Source organism: Vulpes vulpes, chromosome 9 (assembly GCF_048418805.1).
Source record: "Vulpes vulpes isolate BD-2025 chromosome 9, VulVul3, whole genome shotgun sequence".
Classification (NCBI taxonomy): domain Eukaryota; kingdom Metazoa; phylum Chordata; class Mammalia; order Carnivora; family Canidae; genus Vulpes; species Vulpes vulpes.
This window is the reverse complement of record NC_132788.1, coordinates 72,526,808-72,542,650: the sequence shown is the minus strand read 5'-3', so window position 1 is coordinate 72,542,650 and position 15,843 is coordinate 72,526,808. Positions and strand designations below refer to the sequence as shown.

General features: G+C 40.6%; 1 protein-coding gene and 2 long non-coding RNA genes across 4 annotated transcripts in view; 1 reads left to right on the top strand and 2 right to left on the bottom strand.

Moving 5' to 3' along the window:
- Positions 1-912: 912 nt before the first annotated feature.
- Positions 913-2,049, bottom strand: LOC140593911 (uncharacterized). The gene is made up of 2 exons (XR_011994337.1): positions 1,913-2,049; positions 913-1,813 (listed from the first exon to the last, which is right to left on the bottom strand). It is a non-coding gene; the product is annotated as an uncharacterized lncRNA (long non-coding RNA).
- A 3-nt stretch (positions 2,050-2,052) lies between these two features.
- LOC140593912 (uncharacterized) lies at positions 2,053-4,905 on the top strand. Its single transcript, XR_011994338.1, has 2 exons — positions 2,053-2,237; positions 2,449-4,905. It is a non-coding gene; the product is annotated as an uncharacterized lncRNA (long non-coding RNA).
- Positions 4,906-5,976: 1,071 nt separating this feature from the next.
- The window catches only part of SHQ1 (SHQ1, H/ACA ribonucleoprotein assembly factor), a 101,180-nt gene continuing 91,313 nt past the window's right edge, over positions 5,977-15,843 (bottom strand). For both annotated transcript variants that reach the window (XM_025984750.2, XM_072720429.1), the window contains one exon: positions 5,977-7,405. In XM_025984750.2, coding sequence (XP_025840535.2) covers positions 6,853-7,405 — 553 coding nt within the window. In that variant the 3' untranslated portion in view covers positions 5,977-6,852. The remainder of the gene's footprint in view (positions 7,406-15,843) is intronic.

Genomic DNA, 15,843 nt, shown 5'->3' with positions numbered 1-15,843 from the left:
GTGTCAACTCTAATGGAATGGAGATTCATTAAATAGTGATACGGGGATCCCAGGCTGCTCTGGGATTCAGAGCAGATATGTTTGAATCTTCATTTCAGAGAGGAATGTGGTTTAACTCCACATGTGTACATCCTTGGGTGCCCCGCCACTCTTTTCCTTGACCAGCTGGTGTCTTCACCCCGTTCTTGGTATTTTCTCCACTATGTTGATTCTTCTAATTCATATTTCTTCTCCTTCCTGAGTTTGTAGGACTGACTCCAGGCCTAGTTGTGACTTAATGTATTTCTCACCCTCTGTAACCACTGCCAAGGGCCTATTGTGCTCTGTAATTCACCATGCAAATTTCTGAGGACACAAATCTGATTATTCCAGCTCTTGCCTATTTAGACACTGTCTGCAGAGGAGGCTGGGTATCTCTTTCTTTAGAATTTCTCAGATGGTCCAAGTATGCTGCCAGAATTGTAGAACCCATGGTTTAATAAAGCTTTCCAGGTCAGAAGCCCCAGCCTGCCCTTGGGTCAAGTTCAACCCCGATGCAGTCAGCTAAGAGCAGAGCTCCAGTGGCAGGTCTGAGCCTAGAGAAGAACTAAAGTGGAGACAGGCCTTGCTTGACATGCTTAAAACAAGAGAGACCTCACATAGACTGGCACAAGGCAGTGGCTCAACATGTGATGGCTGTTAGTAAAGTCTAGTCTCATCTCTAATTCAAAGGTGTACTGTTTCTAAAATATACTAGGCAGCTGCTGTACCTCAGCTGAGGAAGAGCTGCTGAGAAGACACCTAGACAAGATGGACATCCATGCTTGGCAAATACACTGCAGGACAGGAAAATTCTGATGAATCCAACTCTGATTCTCAAGGAAAAGAGTTTTTCATAAAGCTAATAAATGTCCAATTTAGAAGACAGACTTGTATTCTGACATGTCTTTTTACTTTTTTGATGTTAACATGCTTTTATGAAAGAAAGTGGAATTTCAGTGGAATACTAGGTGGGTGAGGATACCTATACAGGGGACCCTTGAACAACATGGGTTTGAAGTACACATTTCCACGAATACACAGATTTTTTTTTCAATTAATACAGTACCGTAAATATATTTTCCTTATGATTTTAAAAGAGATTCTATCTATTATTTATTTAGAGAAAGAGTGTGGGAGCAGGGGCAGGCACAGAGGAGAGAGAGAAATCTCAAGCAGATGCTTCGCTGAAGCGCAGCCCAATGCAGGGCTCCATCTCATTATCCTGAGATTGTGACCTGGGCTGAAATCAAGAGTTGGATGCTTAACTGAGCCACCCACGTGCCCATCACTTCCTTATGATTTTAGTAACATTTTCTCTTACTTTATCATAAGAACACAGTCTATATTACATGTAACATACAAAATATGTTTTTAACTATGTTTTGTAAAGCTTCTGGTCAACAGCAGGCTAATAGTTAAGTTTTGGGAAGTCAAAAGTTGTATGTGCATTTTTAACCCCTAACCTCTGTCTTGTTCAAGGGTCAACTGTATATGCAAAATTAAATGTTGGCAGCTTTGTCAGGAGCCCTCTGCATTCCATAGTGGTTTGTTTTCCACTAATTTTAATTTTGCAGAAGTCTCAACATAGGAACTCTGGAACCCACTGCTCTATAGCATAGCCTCACAGAAATCACACATCCCTACTCTGATCCCTTAGCTGTCCCTTAATTCAAGGCTTTTCCAGCAGGACCTGGCCCCAATCCAGTGGGAGTTCAGAAGACGAAAATAACTTCCAGCCGGGAAGAATGAAGGCTCAATGAGGCCTTGAAGAATGGGTGAAATGTATGTCCACCTATGCAAAGTAACAGGGAGAAGAGAAAGCAATGCATGAGCAAATATGTCAACGTGGGAAAACACAGAGCATAAACACAGTAAATATTTAACTACATACTGTGGGAGAGGCTGTCTGAGAGGCACTGGATTGCCAGAGAGCTACTGCATTCGGGGGGTGGTTCTGGGCTGCTGGTCGAACTGCTGGCACTTCAGGCCGGAAGCCGGCTGCTTCTTCCCCCTGAATGTTCACTCCAAGGAGAGCAGTTGGGAAATGTCTCCCCGGAAAGAACTTGAAAGACGACAGCATACCACCGCCATCACTTAAAATCCCGGAGACAGAGCCTAGCTGGACTGAAGTTTGCTTGGCAAACTCCCTGCCTGCAGCGCCCCTGAGATGAAAGCAGAGCGGAGAGTAGAGCCTCCTAGCAGGATTCTTCTTGGAGGTAAATCCTTTCTGGTCCGGTTTCTTTTCTTTTCTTTTTTTTCAAGTGCTCAGGCATGCAATTCCACATTCATCCTTTTCCTCTCGCTTATCTTTTCATGACTTTGGAGAGCAGTCTTCCTTATCTAGGAAACAAATGGCCTCCACGGAGAGCTCAAAACAGCCAAGTCATTTATCTGTCTGACATGTGTTTCCCTGTTTGTTTTCTCCAGCCTTGAGACAAGAGTTGTGTCAACTGTGGATGGCTGTGCCCCAGTCACTGGAGAGGTATGAATCAATTTCCAGCTGCATTTATCACTTGCTGCCTTAAATCAAGTCTAATCAATGCTTCCTTCATTTGGTATGGATTGAAACTATATATAATGCGCTCGGAGAACGGCCGGCACAGGGAGCAGATCACAAACAAGAATTCCATTGGGGATTTAGACAGAACGATGTTAAGGAAACATTTGCAGTTTTTGATTCGCTTTAATAGAGATGCCTGACCAAACAGATTTGTTTATGAAGTTTCACTTCAATCCACCTGACATGCAATGTTGTTACATGACAGATCAGCTGATACAAGGGGGCTCTGGCATCTTCAAATATTTTACAATACATTATGCAGATTCAGTATCTGATTGAGTAAGGTTTTATTCCTCTATCGTCTTTAACTCACTTCTGTTTTCTTTTAGTGGTGTTTGTCACTGCTGACTACATGGGTCAATTTCTAGTTATAATAAAAATCTCTTTGTAACAAAATAGAGGAGCCCCCTCTGATTAAAAAAAGCACACTTTTTTAATGAAGTCTTCCAACGGAGAAAACTTGGCTCTCCCTCTCTCCTCCCCCATCCCCCATTCTTTGTAATAGAATTTGATCCACACAACCAAAGTGGATTTTCCACTAGCAGGTGTGAAAACCGCCCCCCAGCTGTTCAACTAAGAAAGTGGTAGGGAGCAGCCCTGGCTCATTTGTAAATTAATCTTGTGCCAGTGAAAGATGATATCAGCATAGTTACTGGCACCTGAAACCCATCATGCCCACGGCAAAGCCCTGGATTATTCTTCCAGGGTAATGGCAGAGGAGAGACAGAACACAGAAAAATAGGTCAATGATAATGCGAACCCAGAAGATGAGGCAGTGCTGTGATTCATTGACATAATTAATATTTCTGTCTAATCTGCTGAACTGTGTAGACTTTTACCACTGGCATGCCTCTGAAGCGATTAACACGGCTGACTCATTTTCACAGTGCCGGCTCCCCCAGTGACCTGTTGTCAGGTAGCTGAACAGAACCCTGTTTCAGCTCTGGGGAAGTCAGGGAAGAGTAATAAACCCTTATGTTGGTTTAATACTTTCCAGTTCATAAAGTATTTTGAACATAGTCTCATCACCCTTTAAAATAAGCAAGAAAATAGTTCTATTCCCATTTTCAAGGCGTAGGTTTGGAGGTTGGTGTACCTTGCTTGTGGGGCTGCTCACACCTGAGCTTCAGCTCTGGAACTCACCTCCTCACCTCATCAACCCCAAAGTCTAAGTTCTTCCCACTGAGCTGGGACCAGTCGCTGAGGTCCCCTCCCGCTCTTTTGCCAACAATTTTTTTCCCTCCCATCTCACCTGAGGCTCTTGGGAAACTCACATGATTACTGGAGATCCCTAGAGTTGCTTGGCAGGTTGTTGAATTAGAAAAAAAAAAAAAAAATCAAATAAAAGGCAGCACCTTTGGACTTGTTTTGGGTTACAGACGTGGTGCAATCTTAAACAAAGACAGGGTAATGTGATATCACAAAGCTTTAACCCTCTGTGAATAAAGAGAAGGTTAAAAAAAAAAAAAAAACCCACAGCAGACATAGAGCCAAAATTAAGGCACCCACTCATATTGTCTTTGATACTCCTGAGAGTTGTTTCATGAGTTCCTTTGCTCTGAGATGTCCAGGAAGGATCATGTTTGCTTATTCTTTTAGGAAGGGAGTAACAGGTTTTTCCACCCATGGCAAGCTTCACAGAGGTAGATCCTGTGTAGATTCCTAAGTAAAGACAGAGTTGGTAAAAGGAAGAGTTTCCATGGCTTTATTAGACAAGAGTGTATCTGCTGAACTTGACGTTAGAAGTGGATGAGGGGAGTAACAGATAATGCATTTTCAAACTGGCTTCGGGTAATGTGCCACTGAGAAGAAATGCATTTTCAATGGTCATAGGGATTTTGAAGCTCTCCAGGGAGTCTGAGAAAAGTCCTGAACACATTCCGACAAAGCAGTTACAGTGCTCAGGAGTTAACATGCGTGTCAAATGGCACAGTCACCCCAACTATCCCATTAATACAAACTGAAATTTATATTGGAAATACAAATACTGGCAACCTATATAAACCTAGAGTAAAAGGGAGCATACCCTTGAAATAAAAATGCTACTGAGATTAATACATATCAGATTTCATTTCATTTCCTCCCTAGAGCAAATTGGTTTATTTCATTTGTTCATTCATTCAGCAAATATTTATGTAGCGCTGAGAATATGGCACTGATGATTCAGTGGTAACCAGATACGACACAGAACCCGCTCCCTGGGAGCTTACATTCAAGTGGGAAAATTCACATTTAAAATATTAATGGAGACTTACGCTTCCAATCAAGATGGCATAATAAAGACCAGATTTACTCTCCCACCCAACATAACCAAAAAAGAAAAACAGGAATAGTATACATAACAATGGTTTTCAAGACACTGGATGTCAGGCAACGTAAGACAGTGATCCTGAGGGGTGAGAGACAAACATAGTGAGCTGCATCATCACCTGACCTACTGCTCTGACCCACTGTCCAAGCTGCACGAGGAGGGACTCCAGTGGACTCCAGAGTTCAGGAGACAGAGCTGAGGACAAGGGGAGAACCAAGCAGCCAGCATTTGCAGGACAGAAGGCCAGATTATCTGGAGGGGCCCCTCTACTACTCATGAGAGTACTTACTGATGAGAACATGTCATCTTGGGAAAGTACCATCTGAAAGCATTAGTGGGAACAGTGCTCACTCAGCATTCACACAGGTGCCTATTTCTATCACCCACCCAGACTGGAAAATCTGTAATTCCCAGGGCATGGGAAAATCTTTCCTTAATATCAGGAAATAGTTCATCCTAGACTGAACACTGTTCTAGACCTGCCTAACAAATTACACATGCAAGACGTACAAGGATCAAACTATTTCCAAGAAACTTAACTGCATCCCCAGACAAAGCTGAAGAATTTAAGAACATATATTCAACAAAGTGAAATTTACAATGCATGGCGCCCTATCAAAGATTACATGGCATGTAAAGATGACTCATAATGTGGATTTGTATCCAGAATTTATAAAGAACTCTCAAACTCAAAAATAAGAAAACAAGCAACCCAGCTTAAAAAATAAAATGGCAAGAGATTTGAAAAGACACTTCACCAAAGATTTGTGGAGGACAAACAAGCATATGAAAAGATGCTCACCAACAGAAGTCTTAAAACACGCAACTTAAAACCACAGTGAGATACCACCTCACTCCTATTAAAATGGTAAAAATGGATCACAGTGATGATAAGAACGTGCAAGACATGGAGCACTCATTCACTATCGGTGGAAATGTGAACTGGTATAGCCATGTTGGGACACAGTTTGGCAGTTTCTTAAATTGTTAAACATACACCTACCATACGGCTCAGCCATTCCACTACTGGATATTTACCTAAGAGAAATGCAAGCATATGTCCACACAAAGACTTGCACACAAATGTTCATAACAGCTTTATTTGTGACAGCCAAAAGCTGGAAACAACCCAAATGTCCATCAGTAGGTGGATGGAAAAATCTATCCAATCAGATACTAATCAGATACGGGGAAAAAACAAAAAGCTTTTTAAAAAAGCCCTCTTGAACACATACTGCATCGACAAATCTGAAAATAATTATAGTGAGTGAAATAAGCCTAATTTTTAAGAGGGTACATATTACACAATTCAATTATATTAAATCCTAGGAGATGCGAACTAATGTACAGTGTCAGACCAATTCAGCGCTTGCTGGGGAATGGAGGAGTGGTATGTTGGGGTAGGGGAGCAGGGTAACAAAGGGGGATGAGGACACTTGGAAATGATGGGTAAGTACAGAATCTTGGCGGCAGTGATGATTTCATTTTCGTGCATACAGATGTCAACACTTACCACACCGTACACTTTAAATACATGCAGTTTACTGTATGTCAAGTATACCTGGGTGAGGCTCCTAAAATATTAATGGGGGGTAGGAGAGGTGGCTAAGGATGCCTGGCTGGCTGGTAAAACATGTGACTCAAGGTTGTGAGTTCAAGCCCCACTTTGGGTATAGAGGTTACTTAAAAATAAAATCTTGAAGAAAAAACATATTGATGAGCTCTACATTCTAGGGATTCCAGCTGAACTGTTATTTCATCTTCAATATTAATGACACTTTGGTAAAAATACTTTAAAACTTTATTTTTTAAAGTTGTACTAAGAAACCAACAGGTATCAACATCAGCTCACTGAAAAAGTGTTGTATACACTAAGAAGGACAACAAAGTGAAAATGAAGAATTATCATTCAGTGAAGAAAACCAAATCTGACATAATTCTCAATGGTGGAGAAAACCACTCAGAGTCTGTCACTTGGTGTCTGCCCATTGACTCTGCCCTGCACACTGCTGTGGCTTCCAGCAGCAGAGTCCTCGGGTTCAGAAACTTGAACTGTTGAGTTCAGTTGCTCTCCGAGCTCCTCTATCAGCGGCCGGGACCCTCCAAGAGCACAGGAGGAGGCAGGTGGCTTGCCTGGACTACCACCAGATGTCCCGATGGCAGAGTTTCTGCACACCCCATTGTCATCAATAAGCAGGGCACTGCCTGCCTCAAAAGAGGGACCTCGTGAGGGATCTACGGTCTCAGATTTACTACCCGTGAGCTCCCCTTGCTCGGAGTCCAAGCCTTCGGTTTCAGATTCGCTGGTGCTGTCTGATTCCTCTGAATCACTTGCCTCAGGACTGGAGGAAGGTGTCTGCTGCCTGGAAATGGAGTGGGCTGCTTTTAATGCTGTTTCTTCCTCCTGCACAAGAAAAGCTGCAGCTTCCAGTTCTTCCAGTTCCAGTCCCAGCTGGGCCTTTGTCAGGGATGCTTCCTTTAAGGCTTCTGCAAGAGCTGCCAACTTGCTGGACCTCGAAAGCCATTTTAAGAAGAAATATTAGGACCATTCATTACCTGGCCCAAGAACACAACAGGGCACAGAACTTAAATTAACAAAATAAAGTCAGAGCCATACTTCACGTGACATACCAAGATAAATCCTGAAACATATAAAAGATATAAATGTAAAAAACAAAAACAAAAACACCCAAACATGAAGCAAATTAAGTATTACAAGGAAATGCAGGAGAATCCCTTTATGACCCTAGAATGAGGAAGCCCTTTCTAACTAGGACTCAAAATCCAGAAGCCACACAAAAAAGGGAAAGATTGACAAATTAAAAAACAAAACAAAACAAAACAAAATAAAACTTCTGTAAGACAAGAAACCAAAAAAATCATCATAAAGTCAAAAGGCTAATGCAAAATTGAGAAAAATACTGGCAACTCATGTCATAGAGCAAGGCCTAATCCCCCCAGAGTTCTTAAAAATGGATATAACAATTCATCAGAAAAAAGACATAAGCAGACAATTCTCACAAAAGGAAATATAAATGCCTCTTAAACATAAGAAAATATATTCAACTCCAGTCAAATACGAGAAATACAAACTAAAGTCACAGTAAGATACATTTTTCATTTATCATAGTGGCAAAAATCCAAACATTCGATAGCATGGCTAGCAAGGCTGTGGGGGAAAAGGCAACTCCCTACACTGCTGCTGAGAAATTAAACAGGTCCGACCCCTGTGAAGGAGAAGTTGGCAAGAACTTACAAAATTGAAAATGTACATACTCTTGACCCAGCAATACCGCATCTGAAAATTAAAGACATATGCTATAGGACAGAGGCCCAAGGTTATTTCCTCTGGCATTGTTTTTAATACCCCAAAATGGGAAACAAACAAATGCCCACCATTATGGGACTGGTTAAATAAGTTATGGCCTCTTCATGCAAAGGGAGAGAGTCTATGGCTGCTTAAGGAACAAAGCTCTTCATGGGCTAACCCAGATATACTGTCTAATAGCAACAACAAAAGGCATGCCATATGTGTGTGCTACCTTTTAGGTTAAAAAATGAGAAAGAAATATAAACACATCTATTTGCTTGTATACTTATCAATAAACTCTAGAAAGCTATAGAAAACACTTTAACTTATATGGGGGGATAGTGAGGACTGGAAAGGTTGGAGGTGATGGTAAGAGGGAGGCTTTTCACTGCACATTATTTTTTAAACTCTGTGAATGTAATACCTATTTAAAAATTTTAAATATACAAAAACTAAAATGCAATACCATAGAGAGCAGCATGAAGCACTTTTTATTTTTATTAGAAAACCATTTCATGTTATATCAGAGGATATTCTACATTTGTAACATTACATTATAATAAATAATCTTTTTAATTAACTTGGATACATTAGTTGTTTTCCTTTTGTTATGAAAGAAGCAATGAAAAGTATACTTACTGCAGGTGTCCAAAAACTGTCTTTCCTCTCCCATAGAAGAAAATCTAAAGTGACAACTGAAAAAGGTGGCAGTGTGTGAAAATGGTCAACATGCTGATATGGCTTCTATGTTTCTCTAAGTCCAAAGGTGAAATGAGTGTACTAAACATTTAGAGGCTTTGACACAAACCTGATGAGGGTGAGTTCATAAGATAAATTCACTTGTAAAAGAGCAGTCCATCCCAGAATATTGAGAAAATAAGGCTTAATTTCACTGAGCCTGAAGTGACTGGTGGGGCAATGGGAACTAGTGAACAAAGATGGTATTTTTCACATAAATGCGCCTAGATGTGTCTGAGACCCTTTGGTCACAGAATATGTGGTGTAATGACTTTGTGCAGGGATGATCTGTCCCCGCTGCTGCCTCTCCAAAAGTGCAGTCAGGGCCCAGAATCTCTACCGCAGTCAGTGTCCAAGGGCGGGTGCAAGGTACAGGAAGCTGGGTGAATGGCCACAGGCAATGGCCATCACGGAGAGCAACCTTCTCATATGCAAGGAAACCCCTGAGTGTGTGCTGGAATTCCCAGAGATTAGAAAAAGGAAGGTGGCTAGGGTGGAGAGAAAAACTAGGATAAGATCTGCTGAAGTCAGCTTATGATTCACCAACAAGTGATAAACTCTGGAGATGCTCTTGCCAGTTTGAGAACTCTCTAGGAGCACAGAATGAGAGGGTTGCCACATAATTTACGTCCATGTCTAAGGCAGTTGTAGACAATGTCCAAACAACATGTATTTTGAAATTCTGATGACCCCTGGTAAAGAATTTGGTCTGAGTTAGTGGACCAGTTTGAAACATCTCTGCCCTAAGGCCCTGTCAGCCTAGGCCCTAGGTCACTGCCATCTTTTCCACTGAAGCAGGTCCTCTCTGGGTAATAAACCACAGCTTTAACAGATAAAGAGCAAGGAACCTATCTATTTAAATAAATATTTAAAATACAAGCTCTTACGTCAGTGACCATACACCTCACATTCTTATTAGCTATGACACATTCTTTCGACAATCTATGAAAGATGACGTTTCACAAACACTTGCTTGCTCCAAATGACAACCTCCTCACAGGTCAGTTTCATTTTTGTCCACATTGCAGATAACAAAACAGGCCTGGAGGGGTAAGAGACTTCCTGCTGAAGTTTACATACACAGCTAACCAGGGGCAGTCGAAACCAGACTCCCATGCCTTGGGGCTCTAGTGTACTCCCTCCTCCACCATACCCACAAATATCCAGGCTCTGAAGAGTTTCCCATCCTGAGACCACATTCTTCACTTCTCCCCAGTTGGAGCTCCATTCAACGTCTTCCCAATGAGCAAGTTCTGACCGACACGGGCACAGAAGTCTGCAAACACTGTTGGCTTTCACTTAGCAAACTTCAGTGAAGTGTACATCTGAGCCTTAATCACAGTTTTAGAATGGGAAGAACACATCTGACTTATTTTTATGGATACAGTGAAGGGAGTCGGTATGTCAACTCTCTGGTTGAACTATCTGGATCCTTGTTATTATTGTCTACTACACTGTATCTGTCATGTATAACAGAACAAATTTGGAATTTCAAAGCCTCTCACCTGTAATCCTAGCTCTTTTCAGACACAGCAGAGCCCACACACGTGAGACTAAATAGGATCTACTTTGACAGGCAAAATAGTGGCTCAGATAAGCCATGTGATCCTAACAGGATTTGTGCCTGTTACTAGGTACTCTGAATTTTTATCCTTCAGGTTGTTTCTTACTTTAAGTACTATATTATGTTTAAACAACCTGTTTATATAAAATATGTAAAAAATGGGGGTGCCTGGGTAGTACAGTCAGTTAAGCATTCAACTCTTAGTTTCAGCTCAGGTCATGATCTCAGGGTTGTGAGATTGAGCCTCAAGTTAGGCTCCATGCTCAGCACAGTCTGCTTGAGATACTCTCTCTCCCTCTGCCCCTCCCACTTGTGCTCTCTTTCTCTTGCTCTCTGAAATAAATGTTTTTTTAAAAAATAAGTATGTAAAAAATGAATTTTATGTTCATTTTTGATTCTTTAACATGCTGATTCATCTCTTTTTCTTAGCAGTCTCACTTTTTCTACGTCAAGCTGGCTAGTTTCCTAAATTAATATTAAAGTTGTGATAGAGGGGTACCTGGGTGGCTCACTTGGTTAAGCGTCTGCTTTCGGCTCAAGTTATGCACAGTCTCGGGATCAAGCCCCACATCAAGCTCTCTAGTCAGCAGGATGTCTGCTTCTCCTTCTCCTCCTCACTAACTCTCTGTTGCTATCTCTGTCTCTCTCAAATAAATAAAATCTCTTTAAAAAATTAAGTTGTGATAGAAACCTTAAGTTTATGGAAGAGGCATTCTGAATTCTCCCCTAAAGAATGCTAGGATAAAAAGAAATTAAAATTTTCAAAACATAATTGATGTAGAATGTGACCTAATAATCCAAGGAATGAAAGTTGGGTTTGTTTCTATTCAATTATTTTATGCAGATAACTTAGCGATCATTGCTTGCAATAAAAGAAACCTATTCATTAAGCCATGAAAAGAAGCCTTTTTGTTCTTTCAACCACTGTTACAATTAGAGTTGGTTCTAAGTCTGCCACTCCTTGTAAATTGTAGAACCTAACTGTGCAATGGCCCTTTCCGTTTCAGAAAGCACCTCATTTAATGTAGTTAGTGGTTTTTGACTGTCACACTCAAAACAGACCAGCTAGTTCATGTCAAAAAGCTTTGTCCAGTGACATTAGTTACCCAGAATGCGTATAAAAACCAGGTACATTTAGATACAAAGCAATGAATACATTGAGTTACGAGTTATACTTAAAATATATATTTTATGTCTAAGTGAAGAGCACCTACTTGTTAAGAATGTATTCAATCAAGAGTAAAGAGATTCATCCTTTAAAGGAGACATGACAACTGGATCACAGTAATGCCAAATTTTAATAAAATACTGAAAACAGGTTTACCTTAGAAAGTTTTTGGAAACGTAATCCTACCATGTAACTTTTTAAAAAGTCTTCATTCTGTTTGTATTTGTGAAATAATACCCTATTTGGAGGATTTTTTTTTAAGTTAAAAACTGCTCTTTGATAAGTTACAGTAAATACAACTACCATGAAAGAGTAACAGTAACAGCTGGACGTGCATGTCTTTACCATGGCTAAGCTAATATAAAATTTCCTCAATTACTTTATATTTTGGTGAATGAGTTACAGTGGGGCGGTAGGGAGGGGGATTGCATGGCCTTATGAAACAGCCAAAACAAAGTGCAAAAGGAGCCCTAAAATGTAGGAAAACGTGGGTATAAACAGAAAGCATACATCCTGTTTCTTGTTGTAGAGTTTTGTCTCCAACAATCAATCAACTTTTCACCACTTCCTGCAATAGCAGATCTACTATAAATCTCATAGTAACTGACTAGGTTTCATTTCCTCTGCCAAAACCCACTAACCTGCCAGGCATGACATACTGACACTAGAGCCAGCAACTGATAATGTAAGACAGGGCGCCAGTGAGGCAATTCAACAAACATTTCATACTGGATGATGGAATACACTGACTTGGCCTTTTAATTTCAAAGGACACACACACACACACACACACCAAGTTCTGTCTGGGACAAACAAGTACATCAACTTTCTTTATAAAGGGTATTGATGATAATGGCACATGATCATAATTCCTGCCTCCTGAGAAGAACCAGTTCCAAACTTCAAAATCCCCTGCCCAAAACACATTCATGTAGCCTGATTTAAAAGATAATGCGTGGGGATTCCTGGGTGGCTCAGCGGTTTGGCGCCTGCCTTTGGCCCAGGGTGCGATCCTGGAGTCCCGGGATCGAGTCCCACGTCGGGCTCCTGGCATGGAGCCTGTTTCTCCCTCTGCCTGTCTCTCTCTCTCTCTCTGTCATAAATGAGTAAGTAAAAAAATAATAAATAAATAAATAAATAAATAAATAAATAAATAAATAAATAAATAAATAAATAAAAGATAATGCGTTAGCTTTAAGTAGAAGTTGCTGGCTACAGTCTCTTCTTGAAAGGTGCCATGAAACACAAGGGCTGATTGATGCACAGGTGAGGAGAATTGTGTGCTGTTATAGTGTACTAGTGAAAACTGCCTCCAGCTCATTCACAGAAACAACCTATTTCTTTAAACAAGAAGCTACTTCTTTAATACAGAAAATACTGCAAGTTATTCAAGCCATATTGAGTTTGGGCCAGTGAAATCACTTTTCACCCTATTTCTAACTTGACGTAATACCTCTGTGGGCCTGCAAATTAGCATGTCGTCTACAGAGTAGCAGAATAATTTTCTGACAACTCCCTATACTAGTTTCCTAGGGCATAATAAACTACCCCAAACTGATTGCTTAAAACAACGGAAATTTCTTTCCTGACAGTTCTAGAGGATAGATGTCCCTTCTGAGGCTCTGAGGGAGAACCTGTCCCCCATGCCTCTCCCTTCCCTCTTGTGTTGCTGGCGACCCTGGGCATTCCTTGGCTTGTAGACCTATCACTCCAAATTCTGCCTCTGTCATCACACAGCACTCTTCCTGTGGGTCTGCTTCTTCACATTTTGTTTTCCCTCTGGAGTGTCTGTCTCTTTGCCTCTCCTTACAAGGATCCCAGTCATAATGGACTAAGGGCCCACCTTACTCCAGCATGACCTTCTCCAATCAATTCCATCTGCAGTAACCCTATTTCCAAATAAGGTCATAGTTTCAGGTTCTGGGAATTCTGAGGTGATACTCTCCAACATACCACACCTCTCACAGCTAAAGCAAATAGACAATGGAGATGCTCATTAATGGAAGATAAATTAAGACCAAAAAAGTTCACTTAAAGTAAATCAAACTAAAAGGCCAAATTTTAATAATAAATAGTAACAAAAAAAAGGTTAAGATCTCAACTAATTACCAACTACACAAAAAAGTTCATAAAATATCTAATGACTTAATATGTAGGTTATGATTGTAACTATGTACCATTTCTCCTGAACAAATAATGAACCAAATATTATGTTTGTAACTGTTCTAACGAAATTACAGTATAGTGCTATATGACATTCATCACTTTAGGTCAGTCTTTTAGAGCAAATCAGAGAACAAATAATCACCATGACATCATCAGTTTTCTCAAGGGTCTTCCAATCACATGACACTCAAATGATTCCTTTGGCATTTAAAGACTTCCCACTAATGTCACTATTATTGTAGAGTTTTCTTCTTCAACTATTAACTAATCCCACACTTCTAAACCTCAACATCAGTGGGTGTGTGTGTGTGGCTCAAGCACAGTTCCTGTATCACTTTCACCACCCACCCTTCTGAAGTCCTTGATCTTTTGCTGACTCTGCAAATTATCTGCACTGTATAGTATCAAAGATCAGTAAGAAGTCAAACAACAAAAACACTGGCTAAATAGGTAGGTAGGATGCTAGGAAGGAAATGATATGCTAGAATGGGGACTAAATTTATTAGGTGGTCTGATCATTAGTGAATATTTCTGTGTTCTACCATCACTTCCCTTTGTAACTGTAAGCACAGAAATTCGAATAATGAATATTCAGAAATAAGGACCCCCCCTCAGCATGACATACATATGTAGCTGCACTAGCTACACCTGCACACATGCACGCACACACACATGCACATTTCTAGAGCAAAGTAAATGACTTTATATTTTAAAAAATTGCTATGATAATCCCACATATGGAAGAGCATGCCTCAGGTAGGTGAGTGGAGGTTTACCCAAATCCAGAGAGGCTACTATTTATTTCACCACTGATACCCATATAAGAAATGGAAGGGTGAAGTGATAAACAGATTAAGAAAGGTACAATGTTCATAAAGAACTGTTTGACAGAAACAGACTCAATCCCTCCCTGAAATGGTTTTGCATTTATGCCAGACTGAATCAGATTAGCAGAGATGGAAATGTGAACACATCAACTTGCCATCTTTCCCTCTACTCCCCCTGCACCCCAGAAGAACTGCTTTTGCTGAAATGTGCTTCACGATAATCCTCCACACTGGGGTTCAGAGTCGATTTCAAAATCAGCCACATAAAACTCTCGGCACAGTGAAACTTGGAGGCCCCCCTTTCCACACTGGCTGTTAGGAAAGTAAAATCCATGGCCCACCTGGCATGATGGAATGTACCTGAAGCTTTGTTCTGCCTCCCTTTTAATTTTGTTGCTTTTTTCCTTCTTCGACCTCATCTTTAATTAATGTCACATTGTTTTACACACACACACACACACACACACACACACACAAATGCTTTAAATAATTTCTAGTACAAGGCAAAGAGCAAGTAATTTGAATGAAACCAAACAGCTGGTTAAGTAAAAAATACATAAAAACAGAAACAAAGCAAACAACAACAAAAAACCCCCACTTCTGTTGAAGATAAAAGGATCTGGAGAAGTAAAGCTGATAGGTCCAAGGGTGAGAGATAGACTCTTCTCTAATATGATTCCATGAAGCACGACATTTTGGGTATGTCAGACTTGAACAGTTCTGACAATATTTCTACATTTCATCTATGTGAAAAGGGCAAACAATGTTGTTTAGTAAAAGAGGTGCAGTATTTTGACCTCGTAGCTGTTTAGATGAAATGGCTGTTTGGATTCCATTAAACTAAGTGGAGGTCAAATAAGATGGAGAAGGCATTACTATGAAAGTGGTGGAAGTGTGTCCCCCCACTTCCCCCCAGATATGTTCAAGTCCTAACACCAGAACCTGTCAATAGGGCCTTAATTGGAAATAGGATTTGCAGATATAATCAAATCAAGATGATGTCACACTGGGTTCGGGCAGGCCCTTTAATCCAATGACTCCAGGGGGACTGGTGTCTTTACAATAGTACCATGTCAAGATATAGAGACAGAGAAGGCTGTGTGATAATGGTGGCAGAGACTAGAGTAATGTATCTACAAGCCAGGGCATGTCAAGGATTGCTCACTACCAGGAAAGAG